The sequence below is a fragment of the Carcharodon carcharias genome, chromosome 11 (assembly GCF_017639515.1).
Source record: "Carcharodon carcharias isolate sCarCar2 chromosome 11, sCarCar2.pri, whole genome shotgun sequence".
NCBI lineage: Eukaryota > Metazoa > Chordata > Chondrichthyes > Lamniformes > Lamnidae > Carcharodon > Carcharodon carcharias.
In genome coordinates this window covers 30,628,807-30,649,174 of record NC_054477.1, presented here as the reverse complement: position 1 = coordinate 30,649,174, position 20,368 = coordinate 30,628,807, and the positions used below count along the sequence as shown (strand labels likewise).

The following is a 20,368-nucleotide window of genomic DNA, read 5'->3' as shown; positions in this document are numbered from 1 at the left end:
ATTTCTATCTGGACTCTTGTATTCTAATTTTTAAAGAGTTACGTACCTGAATCCACAAATCTCTCTAGTACCTGTACAGAAACTAAAGCAAGCACTTGACTTGAGTTTAATCCAAAAAAGCCAAAGAGAGAGAAATAGAATAAAATCAGGAAACAAAACAAATGTGAACTGCTGCGGTAACTAGTCAGGCATAAATTCCAAGTTCTAATATCATTCCTTGCATCCATCTATCTCTGCAACTTTAAAGAAGCCTTTAAAGAAAGTGTAAGCAACAGTCTTAAAGAAAAAGGTCAACTACTGCTCTTAACTGTAGTAGCTAACTGATTTTGATCCTTTGAAATCAATGGGCTTTTTTTTCTGACTAGCAACAGTCTGAGAATCAGAGGTCTTAAGAATTTATTTGTTAATAACACGTTTGTTGTAAATGAAATTTGTGGAATCAACACGGGTGGGGGTTTTGTTCTAAAACTTGGAAAGAATTAGTGTTATATTCGAACCATTAAACAAAATGTTGTCCAAACCACTGATACATCAAGCACTGTAAAACTGAACCACAGAAAATATCCGACCAAATTATTGGCAATGTTAATGGAAATGTTTGGTAACTAGCAATCAAGTTACTTCATACTCCTAACACATCCAGGCCATTTCATTGTTTTAAATCTGAAATTGCACAATTTCATGACTTAAGTTTAAAAATTACTGCATTTTTGATAGGATAATAATCACATTCTAAAGCACCTACATACATTTTCTAAATGTAAATTTGAGCACTTTCACATATGCATTTCAAATAGGGAATTGACCCCCTAATTCCACCTTCTTTCAAAGTCAGCTAGAGACACAAATGGTTTTAATGTGCCTCTGCAACTGTCATTGAACCACATGCTAAATATAAAGTGGGATGGCCCGCAGATGGGGAAGGAATATATTTATAGTTTGCTCAGCATGCCAACATGTAAAATGGCAGCCTTGGCAGACAGCATGAATGCTACAATCACTTAAATTAATTTTACATATAATTTCCAATCTGTCAACAGAAATAGATGTCCTGTGAGAGGTACAATCTTCCTCAGTAAGAAGACTTCCCCTCCAAATACATCAAATTGTAATCTTGCAAGGCTGTATACCAAGAATACAGTCTTCTTAAAAAGTGTTCCATAATGTCTTTTGTCACCGAGTGGCTGCAGGACATTCTTTTGGAGAGGGTGAACAGCCAGAGGTCCTGGTCCACATTGGTACCAATAGCATAGGTAGAGAGGTTGAGGTCCTGAAGGTAGATTTTTGCAGGCTAGGAAAGAGACTGAAAAGCAGGACCTCGAAGGTAATCTCAGGATTATTCCCAGTGTCACATGCTAGTGAGCACAGAAATAGCAGGATTGAGCAAGTGAACGAGTGGCTGGTGAAATGGTGTGGGACGGAGGGCTCTACATTTCCGATGCATCGAGATAGGTTCTGGGGCAGGTGGGACCTGTACAGGGAAGACAGGTTACACCTCAGCAGGACTGGGATTAATATCCTTGCAGGGAGATTTGCTAGTGTTGTTGGGGGGGTTTAAAACTAGCTCGTCAGGGGGATGGGAACCCAAGAGGGAATTCAGATAGGAGAAAAACAAAGCTGGCAATGGGAAGTACAAAAGTAGTAAACTAAAATGGAAGGCAACAGAAACAAAGGCCAGCATCAAAGAGTCAAAATACAGAATAACATTAAAAAGAAAGACACTCAATGCACACAGCATTCGCAATAAGATAGAGGAATTGATAGCACGAATAGAAATGTAAATGGGTGTGATCTAATTACCATTACAGAGATGTGGCTGCAGGGTGACCAAGGCTGGGAACTAAATATTCAAGGATATTCGACATTTAGGAAGGACAAGCAAAAAGGAAAAGGACATGGGGTAGCACTGATAAGGGATGAGATCAGTACATTAGAAAGACACGATTTAAGAGAGGATCTTAGATCAGAAGAACAAGATGTAGAATCAGTTTGGGTACAGCCAAAAAACTGCAAGGGGCAGCAAACATAAGTAGTAGTAGTTTATAGGCCACCAAACAGTAGTGGTAATGTAGGACATGGTATAAATCTGAAAATTAGAGGTGCAAACAGTAATCATGGGAGACTTCAATTTACATATAGACTGGGTAAATCTAACTAGTATTAATGCTGTGGAGGACGAATTACTGGAATGTGTACAAGATGGTTTTCTGGAGCAGTATTTGAGGAACCAACTGGGGAACAGGCTATTTTAAATCTAGTATTATGCAATGATAGAGGGCTGATTAATAATCTTGCTGAAAAAGAACCCTTAGGAAAGAGTGACCACAATATGGTAGTTTACAAATTTAATAGAAAATTCTATGTAGTTCAATCTAAAACTAGGGTCTTAAATATAAACAAAGGAAACCATGAAGGTATGAGGGGCAAGCTGGTTGTGGCGGATTGGAAGAAGACATTAAAAGGTAAGAGGGTGTACAGACAATGGCTAGTATTGAAAGAACATGGGCAATTACATATTCAGTCCTTTAAAGGTACAAAAGCCCAACAGGAATAGTGAGTCAACCGTGCCTAACAAAGACATTTAAAGATTGTATCAGATGAAAGGAAAAGGCTTATAAAGTTGTCAAAAAAGTAATAAGTCTCAGGATTGGGAGCATTTTAGAATTCAACAAAGGAGGACCAAGAAATTGATAAAGGGAGAATAGAGTAAGAACGGAAACTAGCAAGAGACAAAATGGACTGTAAAAGCTTCTATAGGTTATGTAAAAAGGAAAAGATTAGCAAGGAAAAAGGTGGGTCCATTACAGGCAGAGATGGGAGAATTTATAATGGAGAATAGGGAAATGGCAGAGAAGCTAAATAATTACTTTGTATCTGTCTTCACAGCAAAAGATAAAAAATTTCCCAGAAATAAAAGCGAACCAAGGGACTAGTAAGAATGAGGAACTAAAGGGATTGTTTTTTTTAATTATTCATGGGATGTGGGTGCCACTGGCTAGGCCAGCATTTATTGCCCACTCCCAACTGCCCCTGAGAAGGTAGTGGTGAGCTGCCTATTTGAACTGCTGCAGTCCATGTGGTGAAGGTAGTTCCAGCATTTTGACCCAGCCACTGTGAAGGAATGGCAAAATATTTCCAAGTCAGGATGGTGTGTGGCTTGGAGGGGAACTTCCAGGTGTTGCTGTTTCCATGTGTTTGCTGCCCTTGTCCTTCAAAATGGAGTGCTCATGGGTTTGGAAGGTTCTGTCTAAGGAAGCGTGATGAGTTCCTGCAGTACATCTTGTAGATGGTACACACTGCAGCCACTGTGCTTCAATGGTGGAGGGAGTGAATGTTTGTGGATGGGGTGCCAATAAAATGGGCTGCTTTGTCCTGGATGGTGTCAAGCTTGAGTTATTGGAGCTGAATTCATCCAGGCAAGTGGAGAGTATTCCATCACACTCCTGACTTGTGTCTTGTAGATTGTGGACAGGCTTTGGGGAGTCAGGAGGAGAGTTACCCACCGCAGGATGCCTAGCCTCTGACCTACTCTTGTAGCCACAGTGTTTACATGGCTTGTGCAGTTCTGTTTCCAGTCAGTGGTAACCCCAGGATGTTGATCGTGGGAGATTCAGCGATGGTAATGCCATTGAGTGTTAAGGGGTGATGGTTAGATTCTCTCTCACTGGAGATGGTCATTGCCTGGCACTCGTGCGGTGCAAATGTTACTTGCCACTTGTCAGCCCAAGCCTGGATATTATCCAGGTCTTGATGCATTTGGATATGGACTGCTTCAGCATTAGTATAAACTTAGAACAGGAGAATGCAGAGAGAGTGCATGGGATATTTACCAGGATGTTGCCTGGGCTGGAGAGTTTTAGTTATGATGAGAGATTGGATAGACTGGGGTTTTTTGCCTGGAGCAGAGGAGATTGAGGGGGGACATGATTGAGGTGTATAAAATTATGAGGGGCATAGATAGGGTAGACAGGAAGGAACTCGTCCCCTTGGTGGAGGGGTCAATAACCGGGGTGGTGGTGGTGGTGGTGGTGGTGGTGGTGGTGGTGGTGGTGGTGGTGGTGGTGGTGGTGGTGGGGGGGGGGGGGGGGGGGGGGGGGGGGGGGGGGGGGGGGGGGGGGGGGGCATAGATTTAAAGGGAAGGGGATTTAGAGATGTGAGGAAGAATTTTTTCACCCAGAGGGTGATAGGAATCTGGAACTCACTGCCTGAAAGGGTGGTAGAGGCAAAAACCCTCATTAATTTAACATTTAAGCAGTATTTGGATGTGCACAAGCGTTGCCATGGCATACAAGGCTATGGATCTAGTGCTGGAAAATGGGATTAGAATAGTTGGGTACTTGTTTGACTGGCACAGACTCGATGGGCCAAAGAGCCTTTTTCTGTGTAGACCTCTATGACTAATGTACTAGTGAAATTAATGGGACTGAAAGTTGATAAATCTTCAAGACTTGATGATCTACATCCCAGTGTTGAAATTGTCAGCTAAGAAGATAGTGGATGCATTGGTCATCTTTCAAAAATCTATAGGTTTGGAAATGTGCCTGCAAATTGGAAAGTTGCAGATGTAACCCCACTATTTAAGAAAGGGGGGAGAAGAAAATGGGGAGCTACAGACCTGTTAGCCTGACACCAGTAGTTGGAGAAATACTAGAATCTATTGTAAAGGGTGTGATAACTGTACACTTACAAAATAACAATTGCAGGGAGTCAAAAGCGATTTATGAAAGAGAAATCATGTTTGACATACCTATTGGTGTTTTCTGAGGATGTTACTAGCAGGATAGATCATGGGGAACTAGCAGATCTGGTGTATTTAGATTTTCAGAAGATTTTAATCAGCCACCATTTAATTAGAGCACATGGGATGGGGGTAATATTCTGGCATGGATTGAGGATTGGTTAATGGACAGAAAACAGTAGGAATAAATAGGTCATTCCCAGGATGGCAGGCTGTGACTACCGGGGTACCACAATGATATGTACTTTGGCCCAAGCATTCAGAATCTTTAACAATGGATTTGGAGGTGAGGACTAAATGTAATATTTCTAAGTTTGTGGATAACACAAAATTAGATGGGAATGCAAATTGTGGGGAGGATGCAAAGAGGCTTTAAATGGACTTGGGCAGGTTTAGTAACTGGGAAAGAATATGGCAGTGGAACATAATGTGGAAAAATGAGAGGTTATCCACTGATAAGAATAACAGAGGTGCGGAGTTCTCCTTAAATGGTGATAAACTGGGAAGTGTTAATGTCTAAAGAGGCCTGGGTATCCTTGATCATAAGTCACAAAGCTAACATGCAGGTGCAGCATGCAATTAGGAAGGAAAATGTTATGTTGGCCTTTATTGCAAGAGGATTTGAGCACGTGGGTAAAGATATCTTGCTTCAATTTTGGTTACACCACACCTGGAGCAGTGTGTAGTTTTGGTCCCCTTACCCAAGCAAGGGCACAATTGCCATGGAGGGAGTGCAGAGGAGGTTCACCAGACTAATTCCTGGGAAGAGATTGAGGAGCCTGGGCCTGTATTTTCTCAAGTTTAGAAGAACGAGAAGTGATCTCATTGAAATTTTCAAAATTTTCTAAGGACTAGACAGGGTAGATGAAGGATAGATGTTTCCCCCAGCTTGGGGTCTAACACCAGGGAACAGTCTCAGAATCAGAGGCAAGCCATTTAGGACTGAGATGTGGAGGAATTTCTTCTCTCAGGGGGTGGTGAATCTTTGGAATTCTCTACCCCGGAGGGCTGTGGAAGCTCTGTCATTGAGGATGCTCAAGACAGAACGATAGATTTCTAGATACAAATAACATCAAGGGATATGGGGGTATGCAGGAAAATGGCACTAAGGTAGATGATCCCATAATCTAGTTAAGTGACATAGCAGACTCAAGGGGCTGAGTGGCTCACTCCTGCTCCCATGTTCCTATAACATTAGGTGCCCTCATCCTATCACGTACAAAGCCTTATTGTTCTTGAAGCAGAAATAAATTGCCAGTTCTGAGCACCACCATACCTGTAAGAGAATTGAAGGATTATAATGGTTAAGGGTACATGAAGTTAAATCACATTCATAAAGCAGGGATGCAATCTAATATTTCTCTTTGTCCACTTTGTCATCCTTGGCTTAGCGGTAGCATTCTCAGAGTCAGAAGTTGGCTTGTTGAAGTTCCACTCGAGATTTGAGCACATAATCTAGGCTGGTGCTTTAAAGTGCAAGAAAACACTTCAGTGCCTGAGGCGCTGTCCCTTGGATGAGACATTAAACTGATGTCTCATCTGCCCTCTTGGGTGAATGTAAAAGATCCCACAGCACTATTCGAATAACAAGAGATTTTCTGGCGGCCTGGTCAACATTTCTCTCTCAATCAGCATGCGCCACCTCCTTCAGGTACCATACCCTAAGAGAGCATTCATTGGCAACCATGGATTTTCATTGGCTTGGTCCATGATTATGCTAGGCAAGTACTGAAATGGTTTGCTGTTGCCTTCTGCAATATGGCTGATCAATAACTCTATTACCACCTGCCATCAGGCATACTGGAAGGATTTACAGGCAGATAATCAACCTGTTTGGCCGTGTTATGAACACACCTTCCACGGCCATCAAGTCCTGAAGTGGAACTCAAGTTTCTGGCCCAGATGCTATCACTGCACCACAAGACCTCCCCAATCAGCATCACGTTATTTAAAACAAGAGTGCTTAGTCATCTTTCATTCCTGTTTGCGGAACCATGGCATTTTTAAATTGGCTGCCACATTTCCTACAAGCATGAATATATTTCAAAAGTGCTTAATTGGATACAAAGTACACTGGGATGTCCCAAGGTTGTGGAAAATGCTATAGAAGTGCAACTTTTTTTTTGACTCTACATGCAATTAGAATTATAAAGCATGGCAGAATAAAGACAAGGAGTTTCTGAGTATCTAAATATGCAAAATCAAGTTGATGCATCGAAACCTGCATCAGCATGAACTTGGAGGCAATTCTGTACAGGCAACTAACCAAGTTAAATGAAAGTCACTGCATATTGATACACCATGGGGCAGAACAAGCTCAATATTTTCCTAGTTAATCAGAAACATTACAAGATAATACATACTGCTATGAAATTCACCTTAGAACTCAAATATAAACAAGTCCAAGAAAAACAGATTTAATGGAGTTTACTGGGAAGCCAAAGATGCAAATTCATCCAAACTTTGCCTTGTCCTCATAGAATCACAGACACTTTGGGGAAGTAGTACAACAGTCACTATCTTTTCCCTCACTAACACATCCATGTCTGCTCATCACTGAACTATTCATCACCAAGTAAAGCAGCAAGATAAAAAACAAGATATTTTTAAGAGTCAACAGTGATAGACAAACTAATAGTTAAGCATTACTGTGCATTAAATCAAACAGGTTTAAACAACAGAAAACAATACATTAAACATCTTCAGATAATTGCCTATAAGAAACGTCTTCGATTTGCCCATTTCTGTTGTATTTGCAGTAGGAAGACTTCCAAGAATGGGTTCTGTAACAAGTACTGAGTCATCCTGTCACAGATAATATCAATTGTAACTGAAGCCAAAACAATGACAACTACATCAGTCCTGTACAAGCTCCATCAATAAGATCTCACCTACTGAGCAAACTCTAATATTTTAATTATTTTGAGGAATCAGCATCTTGCAAGGTACAGAGTCCTGCAGCTATCAGTGTTTATCTTTACCTAAATAGGTTAACAAAGAATGCCGTTTAATTGGTACATCCTCATTAGATAATTCCCTACAAAAATTGTTGCCTCAAACAGATTTTCTTCCTGAAGTTGAAACAACCTTCATTGACGGAAGAGGGTTATGTCTGAACATTTTTTCCAAACTTACTGACTATCTGGAAAATTGAACACCAACATTTATTTGCTTAACTGATCAAACATCAATGCTAAGAATTCATGCAACATTGGTAAATAAGTATGGGGAAGGCACTTGTTGCAAGTCAAGACACAGGTAGCAGAGTTTTGCAAGCTCTCAAGTTTACGGAGGATGGAATGTGGGAGACCTACCAGGAGTGAGTTGGAATAATCGCTTCTAGAGGTAGTGAAGGAATGAATGAGGGTTTCCACAGATGAGCTGAGGGGATCAAAGTCAGGCGATATTACAGAAGTGGAAATAGATGGTCTTAGTGATGGCACGAATGAGGCCAGAAGCTCATCTCAGGATGATGCATGATACCAAAGCTGTGAACAAATGAGCTTAATCTCAGACTGTTGCCAAGGAGAGTGGTGGAGTCAATAGCTAGAGTTTGGAACTGGGTCCGAAAACAATGGCTTCAGTCTTTCCAAACAGATGAGCAGTCTGATAATTTATCAACAACGGATGAGTTGAGAGAGGCAGTGTTGAGGTGGAGCTGTGTGTCGTCAGCGTACATGCGCAAACGAATGCCTTCAGATGCTACTGAGGGAGAGCACGTAGATGAGAAGAGAGGAGCCAAGGAATGATAGGACTAGAAGTAATGGTGCAAGAAAAGAAGCCATTACAAGTAATTCTCTGGATATAATTAGGCAGATAAGAATGGAACCAGGTGACAGAAGTCCCACTCAGCTGGATGACAGCAAAGAGGCACTGGAAGAGGATGGTGTGGTCAACCATGTCAAAGGCTATATGCAGGTTGAGAAGGACAAGGAGCGTAAGTTTACCTTTGTCACAGTCACATAGGCATTAATACAACAGCACCTAAAAGGGTTCCATTTAAGGACAAGGGATGTAGGACAGAAAGGTTCAGCAAGATGGTTGAGAATTTTAAACAGAGCTGTGGGGACAGGGGATGAAGGGCCAAGGAGAACTTGGTGCAAGATATGACAATAACAAAACAGGGAGGGAAAAATAGGTGATGAGTATAGTGGGAATGGGGTTGAGGGATTAGGGGATAGGTCACATGGTAAAGATGAGCCTGGAGAGGATAAAAGTAGGTATGGGGAGAAGAAATCTAAGATACATTGGCTCACGGTTGAGGTGAGGGTGGAACTGGGGAAAGATTTGGCTTGATGGACAAGGGAAAGATGAAACAACAGTACAGGTAGCTGAATAAACTGAATCCATCTTGGATACTAAGAAATTCCTGAGCTGCTCACATCATTAGAGATAGAGAATAGTTTGACAGGCAGGGAGTAGCACACAAAAGGAGCCTGAGGCTATCTATGCCCTCCAAGGTTATCTTAGAACAGTAGACTGTTTTGCCAGAAGACAGCAGGTCTCAGTAGAATTTGAAGTGGGCATGCCTGATTTAGCGATGAATGGCTTAGACTGCTAGGCACCTCATGTGCTCAAGCTTGTACCCAATGGACCTGAAAGAGAGGTCTAAAGACAAAAAAAAAATGACAATTTAAAGGGCACACACCTTTTGGGTTTTTAAGGCAGCAAGGTCAGGAACTCAGGTCTCTATACTTTGAAGAAATAGTCTGCTGGAACACTAGGGATATAGGGAAGTCCAGGAGGGTAAGACTGAGTGGGTACTCTTTCAAAGCATCAGCAGAGACTATTAGACAAGTCATGTCTAATTTTAGCTGCTTCTTTGAAATATCAGAACAACAAAACAAACAGCAAGAATTCAGCTTCATCATGCTTGGGTTTCTTTCCTCATCTATTTTAAGGCAACAGATTTGTGTAAACACTTTCTTACAAAATTAACAGGGCAACCGTCCACTTTTTCAAAATATTTCTAACTACTCAGGCTGCTTAAATTATGCAGTTTTAAATAACTTCCCACTGCAAGATATGCCCAGGAAAAAAACCATCAGAACTTGCATCATATTTCAATAAAAAGCACAGTGGCAGTACCCTAGTTAAAGGCCTGCTCCATCATCATCAGTAACCAAGAGTTATATAGCTCATGACAATATAAGACAATATAACACCTACAATTTAGTTTTACTTGTTCTTTAAAAATAGCCCAAGGACTTGAAACAATATATGTCTGTTTCCTAGAACTTATTTGAAACCGACCATTAAAAAGGAAAGATGATCCTATATAAATTGAACAAAAATCACATGATAATGTGCTTCCAGAATGACAGATTGCAGAGATCATTTGTTATATGCACTGCATACTGCATTGTCTGTGACGCACTTTGGGCAGTCCCAAGGCCCGGGAAGGTGCTACATAAATGCAAGGTCTTTCTTTACACAGCCTCGTACTTACACAACACCCTGACACTTTCAGCGACGAGCACAACTATAATGTAACTCCTGCTCATGAATTCCCTTCAGTGGCAAACTTAAGTTTCTCTTTTATGCCATGGTTCCTGATGTTGGTCAGAGGGAAATGGGAGACAGCAAAAGTACTTGCAGATGTTGGATACATTGAACGTAAATGAATTACACAACACAACATGTTTCTATTGAGGCTAGATGATGCTAAAACTGAACAAAACAAAATTTATTACCTTCATTCAAACATCTGAACTACTCATGGTGTTAATGCTTAAAAAGTAAATTATGAAATTTATTTTTTGTTGAATACCATATTTGACATTATGGACATTTTCAGTGTTTATGCTTAACTGCAAGGAAGCTCAGACTGAACTGCAAATATAAAAAGTTTACCAAACTAGTGAAAAATAAAACAGTTGTAGCCAACTCACCAAGCAGTCTTAAAAAGTTACATGCAAAATGCCAACATGCATGTAAATAATCAGGCTCCTTACAATCGACCCAGTCCTGGTACCTATTTGGGCCTTCCCATTTAGATTCATTCAAGTATGTTTCTTATTAATATTTAATCATCAAGATTGGTTGGTTATGAACAGCGCTGAATGACTCTTGTATCGATGCTCACATTTGTCCCAGATAAGTGAGACCACAAAAATTACCTGTCTTTAAATTTTTAACCTTTGTCAAACAAGGAGTGAAATGTGCCAGAAGTGCCCTCTGTTGAAGGAGACATCAAATGAAAATTTCACCATCTTGTTCCAGTGGACCTTAAAGGTTCTACAGCACTAATCAAAGGAGAAAGTACTATGGCTAGCTCTATTCCCTCCACCATGAAATATTAACTAACCTTAGTCTTACAGCTCCTGGCCAGGATGTTAAAGACACGGAACACTGCTACTACAAACAGTCACCACGCTCCAATAGTAATTTGTCTGGAAAGTCTAGAGACGTTTCAATTATAGAGTAGGTGCTACTTAAGTCTGCACGCAAAGGGTTGGGGGTGGGGGGAAATAAAGGAAACAGCAAGTTAAAGTTTAAGACCTATTTTTTAAAAAACAGCATTTGTTTTCTTTGTTGTTAGGATATGGTTATAGCTGGTATCCCTAGTTGCCCCAAGAAAGTGGTGGGGCCACATTATATGTACTTTAAAAACGACCGAGTTAAAGGTTACCACAGGGTTTAATGAGATAAGTACTATATTGATATACTTTACCTTGTGTAGCTTGGCTGTTATATTGTAATTTTATAGGGGCCTCAAGAAACAAATTAACCTCTTGCATCACCCTATCTCACAATCTTAAAAATTTAACACTAAACTTTGATTGCAACTATACCTCATTTCATATTAGTGTATTTAAGTCAGCTAAAATTTGACCACATTCTTATGAACATGCTAGAAAGTTTAAATAATTTTAAGTACCATATTGATTTTAAATGAATTTGAGTATTGCTGAAAAAAAGACATTTTGTCAAAGCTTTTCGTCTTGCATTCTTCAGGACAATCACAAGAATACCAATGTCAGGGAAGCAACAATTTTACACTGTATGAGAAGAGAGTGCTGATATTTCAAATTCTTTGTAAGAATTTTTAAAACTCCATTGATCCCATGAAAATAATTAAGGAACACTTCTTGAGATCTAGGGACTAAATTGGGAAATATTTAAATACATCTCAAATAAACAATTACTGCTCAAGACAAGAAACAAAAACATTTTCATTTTGACTCTAGTTTATATTCCATTTGTCTCTCTCTCTCTCCCTTTCTCAATACTCTCCATCATTTAAATTGAGCTTGAGCAAGAAAAAAAAAATCAGCTCAAATACTTGTCAGTTTGTTTTATTGTTAGTACTGTTACCAGAGTCAGAAGAACTGGGACACGTATTCTAATTTGATGGAGTTCAGTAAATGAGTGCTACATTATCAGAAGTGCCACCTTTAAAATAAGACATTAAAGACAGACTTGCTCTGTCCGTTTAGGTGAACATAAAAGATCTTGGAACTCTCCTGGTGTCAGCTCCAACATTCATCCTTCAAATCAACACTCCCAAAAATATCAAATCCATTCACATTTGCCCACTTTAAATGAGTGAGCATCATAAGCGATCCATTTGCTGAACATGACGTGACGTACTGAGGAAGCAACGGCAATTTTTCTGTAGCGATCAGATGTGACTCCAGGCCATAAATCCAGAGTGCCTTGCATATTTCCAGGAATAGAATATGTTCAATCTAACTTTCAATTTATTAATTTAAAACATTGGCCTTTCTGACAGTTTTATTTGTTCAAAGGATATGGGTATTGCTGGCAAGGACATCATTTATTGCCCACCCCCAATTTCCCCCGAGGTGATGGTGATGAGCTGCCTTCTGGAACCACTGTGGTCAATATGGTTTAGGTACTCACTGCTGTTTGGGAGGGAGCTAGTTCTAGGATTTCAACCCAGTGAAATGAAGGAGTACTGATTATAGTTCTAAGTCAGGATGATGCGTGACTTGGAGGGGAATTTGCAGGTGGTGATGATCTCATGCATCTACTGCCCTTGCTCTTCGACTGGGTAGAGATTGAGAGTTTGGAAGATGCTGTCAAAGGAGTTCAGGCAAGTTGTTGCAGTGCATCTTGTAGGTGGCACACATTGTTGCCGCTGTCCCAGTGGTGGGAAGGAATTATTATATAAGGTGGTGGAAGGGAAGTCAAACAAACAAGCTTCTTGAGTATTGTTAGAAACGCACCCATCAGATGTATTCCATCACACTCCTGACCTATGCCTGGTAGATAGTGGACAGGCTTTGAGGAGTTGGGAGTTGTGTCACTTGCTGCAGAATTCCCAGCCTTTAACCTGCTTTTTCAACCACAGTATTTATATGGCAGGTCCAGTTAAGTTTCTGGTCAATGCTAACCCCCAAGATGTTGATGGTAAGAGATTCAGCAATGGTAATGCTGTTAAATGTATGGAGAGATGATTAGATTTTCTCTTGTTGGAAATGGTTATTGCCTGCCATGTAAAGCATAAATATTACTTGCCAATTATCGACTGAAGCCCTGGGTGGGGGGGGTGCAGACACGAATGACACTGAACACTGCGATCATCCCCACTTCTGAACTTAGGCTGGAAGAAGGTCATTGACGAAGCGGCTAAAGATGACTGGGCATGGGATACTACCTTGGGGAACTCTTACAGCAATGTCCTGGGGCTGAGATAATTGCCATCCAATAACCACAACCATATTCATTTGTCTTCAGCCAGTGGAGAGTTTTCTTTCCGATTCACAATTAATTCAATTTTCCCAGGGCTCCTCAATGCCACGTGCGGTCAATTGCTGTCTTGCTGTAAAGGGCAGTCATTCACACCTCATCCGTGGCATTCAGCTCTTTTGTACATTTAGGACTGATGTAGTGGCAGGGCTCCTTTCTAAATTTCTCATGCTCCAATTTATAACTGCTTCCACCATTAGATACTGCTGTTACTTTAGAATTCACCTACATTATAGGTCACCCATCTAAACACCAGTTTCAGCACAAGCACCTTGGTACCTGTAACGGCTCAAGAGTTACAATTTCTGACTGCAGCCCTTCAGCAATGTTTGGCAGGTAGGTGTAGTAAAGGTCCATACAAGCGTAAATGTAAAATGCCTCAGAAATAAAATTAAGGCGTCCAGTGCACTGGGGAAATAAACACTTGAGGCAGTATCTAAGCAATCTTCATAACTCTACTGGTCTTCCTCTCTTCAGAGAACTGTAATATAATTAAAGCTAACATTTTTCTTGTTTCAACTGTACAATCAACTCAACAATATGCATTGATAGTCACAGGAATTTCAAAGTATTGATAATGTCTGTCTAAACATGTATTCAAATTTCAGTGTTCAAGCACCAGGCTATATTTATAAAGGGAAAACCCCACAAGTAAAAATTTTCATACAGAATGTAATCACTATGTTCTCTCTACACTGGAGAGATCTTATTTTAATCCCATTCCACTGCTCTTTCCTCATACCATCTTGTAATTTGTATTTATCCAGTTCGCTCAAATATTACAATGAGCTCTGCTTCAACAGCCATTTGTGGTACTGAATTTCACGTTCAAAAAAGTTTTCAGATGAAAACATTTCTTTTAATCTCCTTTTATACTTCTAATACCAATTTTATGCTCAGGTGCCTTCAATATCAAATCAGATACCAGTGATGGAGTTCCCAAAACTGTACAAAATACTCCAACTGAGACCAAGCCATTGCTTCATGCATACTCATTATCCCCTTACTTTTATATTCGATGTTCCTAAAAAGCATACAATTACCTGCCATTTTATGGCTTTTCCATCCACACAAATCTGTTCCTCTTCTTCAATGACAATTTTACCATGCAGAGTACACTTTTATTCTAATTTTTCCCTCAAAATATACTATACATTCATCCATGGAACTACATTTTTCAAATATCAAACCACTTCCTAAACCAGGCACACTGTTTTGCATTCTTTATGTTGGCCATGTGCTAATGTATGTAAAGCAGGTAAATTTTGGACCCCTGGGCCACAAGACAATTATATCCTACCAATTCAATAAACATTGATTTACCCCTATTCTTTTCATCTTTAACCCATCTTATCTCTTTGCCTTAATACCACTGATATTAACAAGCACTTAAGTCCAGATATACCACATCTATAGAATTCTGTCTATGCATTTGCTTATTTCCTTGAAGAATTCAACTGAAATTAGTGAAGCATGACAAATCCGTGTTAAAGTTATGTATTTATCTCAAGAGCTTTTTTTTTTAAAAAAGTGTTCACTATTTACTGTTTTACAGTTCCTAGCAGTTATCACTAAGTGGCACTAAATCATCGGTTAAGAAGCTTAACCTTTTAATTGAACAATGAGGTAGCATTCACCACATCCCAGTCCTCTGGAGGAATTTCAAAGTTTGATTAATCTCACGCGATAAGATTAAGACTGTAACATCAAAAGGATCTGGGATTCCATTATCCCTAGATAGGCAACTAGAAACAACTGGAGATGAAAACTAATGACTTAGTAAATTGACATTTAATGAAAGGCAAAAAACACAGAAAACACTGACAATTATGGTGAAGACCAAGCCCTTGAGAGATCCAAACACTGTTTAGCATTTAATCATCTGCACACCTCAGCACTGAATCCAAAAGAACAAGTAAAGTGTCTTTTCTCATACTAAAATTGTGTCAAAGCTTTTCACCTTGCACTCATCAGGACAACTGCAAGAATACCAATGTCAGGGGAAGCAACAACTTTATACTGTGTGAGAAGAGAGTGCTGATTGGTTGGCAAGTGGACACTGATTGGTAGAGGCGATGCCATGGAGAATGCATCAGTTAATGGTGACTGACAGTTAACTGCCAAGCATAGTTTGAAACTAAAATAATCCAAGTACTATACAATTTAGAATCACCAAGCAGGCTAAAATAAGCACATCCACGCATTAAAAAATAAATTCAAAGTTTGTTTATCCCATTGTGCAAGCAAGTCCTAAAATAGCTTTTTATACATGTCACGCAACAAAATCTGCCAAATGTGAAAATCAAACAAAAATAGAAAATACTGAAGATACACTAAGTAGGTCAGCATCTGCACAGGCAGATTAGTATTTTGGATGCAAGATATTTTTCAGAACTGTCACTCCAATGTGAAATTGTTTATCCATAGATCACCCAAGAACGTGGTCAAGTGACCAGTGTCAAGGTCCTGACTAATACAGTATCTAGCTAGTTTCTGACAGCCAGGCCTGCAGTTTATTCTACACAAGGGATGTCACAACCCTTAATTCAGTACCTCTTGCTACAAAGAGACAATTGAAAGCTTCAGACAAGCCCATATCTTACTATTCTTCAATACCATCAATTAAAATTTTTAAAAGGTTCAGAACTAACCAATGGAGCTATTGGGTTGATTTTAGCAGGATCAAACAAAATTCTGCTTTAAATAACTGAGCAGATCACAGTTCTACTAACATTTCAAGATGGCCTTGCGTGTCCAAAGATTCAGCCAGGTTAATAGGAAAGAAAGCTTCAAAGAATGTCTTTCTGCATTGTTCAAGTCTACGCCTTGCTGCAAAGCTTAAGAAACAACATTAATTTAAGTTATTGGAGAGATCACTTATTTAGCTAGGTCCAAACAAGGATCAGTTTTTTTGCTATATGCTTATTTCTTTTCAAGTTTGTCAAATGCACATTTCAAACATGTAAACTCGCTACATATTTTGATTATGTAGTCTTGCAGGAAGAGAACATTAAAAGATTATGCCTGGAATTGCAGCCATTACTAGGAAACTAATATGCATTAAGGGCAGAAACAGATTATTCTTTGACGTATGGAATTGAGGAGGCAGAGGTCCTGCCTATTTATGGTTCTTTTGATTGGGTTTGCTGCCTTGTTCATCTGTAGGTTAGTCACTGTTACAGCTATGCTTTCTCCTCTTGTGACATGGCTTTGTGTGTAGGAAAGAGTTTGTTCAGAGCTGGCTTGCAAGTCCTCCAGCAAGTTCAGGTGAAACAACTGGTTTGGATTAGGATGTGTCCGACAGGTGCTTCACCATGCTTGCTGTTTGGAGGGCCACACCAGAAGTGTCCAAGCTGTCCCCAAGCTCTGCCAATGCAGTCCCCAAAGCCGAGGCAATTCAATTCTACTTGTGCATATATTTATTTATTGGTTGATTGGTGCTGTTTGAATCTTCTGGGCTGAGGGGCTTGAAAGGGCTGCTTTTAGCACTGCAAAGCAACAGACAAATAAATCCTAATCAGCTGCCTGAGATGTGTGAAAATTCATTTAAACTTTACGTGTCTTTTGTGGCTCCACGGTAAATACACGTGGCCCACAGAATCAGAAGCTTGGAAACATTGAGCCTGCACTACAGCAGAGTAGGGAGTGTCTCTTCCTGCAGCTAAAACCAAGCTGTGTGCTGCATGGAGACCTTGCTCAAGCAAGTTCTGCAGTTTTTCATGCAATCATCTGATATTCCGAACTTTGGGCAAGAATGATCTTTGGTTGGGCTGTTACTTGTTCATGAAAAAAGCAACAATGCATTTATCATGCACAAAATGGCTTCAATATAAACACGTATTTTTTATTGGCTCATTGAAACGTAGAGTTAACTTCTGAGATTGTATAGAAGAAATAATTATTCTGTGTTAACCTATTGCTTCACAGCAAGAGCATTTTTGATATTTCATGGTGTATGTATGGTAACCCAAAAAGAAAAAAAAGCAATAATTATCAACACAAATCAAATGAGGCTCCCATCATATGACCACTCCAGCTCAAGATGATTTGACAAATGGTTGAGGTACATAGGCCCTGACTACTCCTGTTTCTCCCCCTTTGCCTTCACAAATTATTTTACAATCTATGTGAAGAGTAAAAATTGGGAAATTATAGTAAACTGTTAACTCAACTGTCTGGAACTCCAAGCATTTCTTATGTACAATGGAAAATATTAATGTGGATCAGTTATTGTAATTGACTCGACTAAAATTGCCCAAACTGCACAATTTTGCAAAGCGTTAATGTGCGCAATTAGAACCTATTCCAAAAGAAAGGCTAAAATCATCTGGTTGGTATGAAACACGTCAGCAGTCAGATATAATACACAAAATTGAGGGCACATTGATCTACAATGTTGTGGTTAGTTTTAGTGTCTAGAAACAATAAAATATCGACCTGCGCTAGTGCATTCAGTGCTATGAATGATGGAGACTAGCTCACCACGCCCAGATTCCAGTCATCTGGGCTCTTTTAATCAAAGTAACCAGTGAACGTTAGGCTCAGTATTGTTCTTCCAGAAGCCTTTAATGCTTCTGTAATACAAATTTTCAACACCTTTAACAGTCAACATTTTATATTAAGATTGCTACACACGACACAAAAAAACTTTAAAAAAACACACCTCAACGGTAACATATAACGATTTTATACCTAGGCGTTCATGAGGCTATTGTGCTGGATAACTGTCGGAGGGGCAATTCATGAAAAAGGCCATGTCTTAATTGTACAAAATTGTTCTTACTCAACTTCGTCTGACGGCAACAAATGTCTGCATCGTGAACACACAAAACCCAGCACACCGTTTCATCAAAATGAAAACGTGGCGAACGCTACTCCCAAATCAATAAGCCATTACCATTCCATAATCACCTTTATCGAAATCAAATCATACGTTTATATATTATTTTACAAGCCGCAAATCATATCTCGGAAACAAATATTGAGGTTTCATATCAAACGCAATATTTACTTCCTAATTAATCTGTCTATTTAATATGGAGTTCCTTTGCTGCATAATCGAGCTTCGCAATAAAAATGTGCCTTCACATCAGTGGAAGCTTCGCCCGTTTCATGTGCTGATAAAAATGCAGATTATCTGTGCCGAATCTGACTCAAGCACATTTCGCCTGTTACAGAATGCAAGGTTTGTGGGAATTAAGCGGTTTAATATCATTTACAGGAGAATTATGGGATTACTTACTCTTAGGTCTGGACAAAAAAAAATCAAGGTGCGGTTGTTTGGATCTCAAGATAACGCTACACTGGTTACTAGGCCAGATCTCAATTAACTATCAGTCCGGCTTGAGCCCTGTAAAATAATCTCCTCCAACATATTTCACTCTCCACAGCAGAATCAGTTGCACAAAGATGTTGCCAAAGCCCAGGTCTTGCTTTTGGACAATTATGATTGAATCAATTAGCCATTTAAAAAACGCCCTTATTGTGTAAACAGGATTAGTCAATAGTAAAATTGGTGCACAGCAACACAGCAGTGAATGCGGATGGATCCGTGTGGGTTTTAACACTGAAATGAAACAATACCTGCGAAAGACAAGTTGATTAAAGATTTGCGTAGCAACCGCCACATTGACATCCTAGGGGGGAAAAAAAGTAGTAATACAAATAAAAATAAAACTTAAGCAGATAAAATTTGGCAGCAGTGCATCGAATAAATACACAATGGTGCAAACGAAAAAGCCATTATGTGTGCAACAGCAAAAAAAATTGAATGCTTTTTTTAAATGCATGCGTGTTTTCTGTGTTGCAATCAAACCTTTAATAAAAGGGTTCAACGGTGTATTTAATTAAAACATGCTTTTCTGCCCTGTATTCCGTCCGCACCCCCCCCCCGCCCCCCTAATTTCCCCCAGGGCCTCAGGTCGAAGGTGTGTCCATCGTGGAGAGTGGGGGAGTGGGTGGAGGGGAGAGGGTGGCGGTAAAGGAGGGGGGGGGGGGAGAGGGTGGCGGTAAAGGAGGCGGGGGGAGAGGGGGGGGAAGAGGGTGGCGGGGAAGGAGGGGGGAGGGAGAGGGTGGCGGGGGGGAGGGAGAGGGTGGCGGGGAGGGAGAGGGGAAGAGTGGAGGGAGGGTGGCGGTGGGAGAGGAGGAGGGGAAGGGGGGAGAGGAGGAGGGGAGGGGGGGGAGGAGGAGGGGAGGGGGGGAGGGGGGGGGAGGGGAGAGGGGGAGGAGGGGGAACACTGTTGAGGTGCAGCCTTCGATCCTGTCACCCCGAATGGGGGGAGAGAACATGATGGCATTGAAAGCCGGCGCTACTCACCGCTCTGCTCGCCCAGGAAAACCAGCTTAAATTTCCTCAGCGGATTCCCGAAATCGCCTCCCGAAGTCATCGCGCGGAAGAGAAATAATTTAAAATATATATAAAAAAAATCTTTTCCCCTCACGAGCGCCGCCGGAATATAATGTTTTAAAATCTATAACCGTTATAGGCCTAACTCAGAAACGATTCGACCGGCTGATATATATATATTCTTTTGTTAATTATCCACCGGGCACCGTCACTCGCAGAGCAACACAAGCAATTTTTTTTGCTTGTCTCTTCACGGTTACTACACTGACCACCGCTCGACAACCTAAGCTTGATGACCGGAAAAGACTTCCTGTTCCCGTGGAGGGAGGAGGGGGGGAGGGTGGGCGCGGTGGGGAGACTTGATTGACCACCCGACTGGCCAATAAACAGATGGAGAGGCGGAGGGACAGCACGACGTCTAAACGTCATCCACCCAATCGGCGACGAAGGAGAGGGACGGGACCCGCATTCGTGTTTGGTTGATCGGCAAGTGACCTGCGCACAGGCGCAGCGCCACGTTACCATCTCACCCACGGGGTGACGTCACCTGTCACTCAGCGATCTTTGCC

General features: G+C 40.6%; 1 protein-coding gene across 3 annotated transcripts in view; it reads right to left on the bottom strand.

Annotated features, from left to right (window-relative positions):
- rab6a (RAB6A, member RAS oncogene family) overlaps positions 1-20,117 on the bottom strand; it is a 92,710-nt gene extending 72,593 nt beyond the window's left edge. For 2 of the 3 annotated variants that reach the window (XM_041199127.1, XM_041199125.1), the window contains exon 1: positions 19,770-20,117. In XM_041199127.1, coding sequence (XP_041055061.1) covers positions 19,770-19,839 — 70 coding nt within the window. In that variant the 5' untranslated portion in view covers positions 19,840-20,117. Of the gene's footprint in view, positions 1-18,695; positions 18,818-19,769 lie in introns of those variants that run through there. The other variant, XM_041199128.1, reaches the window with a different exon arrangement.
- Between the last annotated feature and the right edge of the window lie 251 nt (positions 20,118-20,368).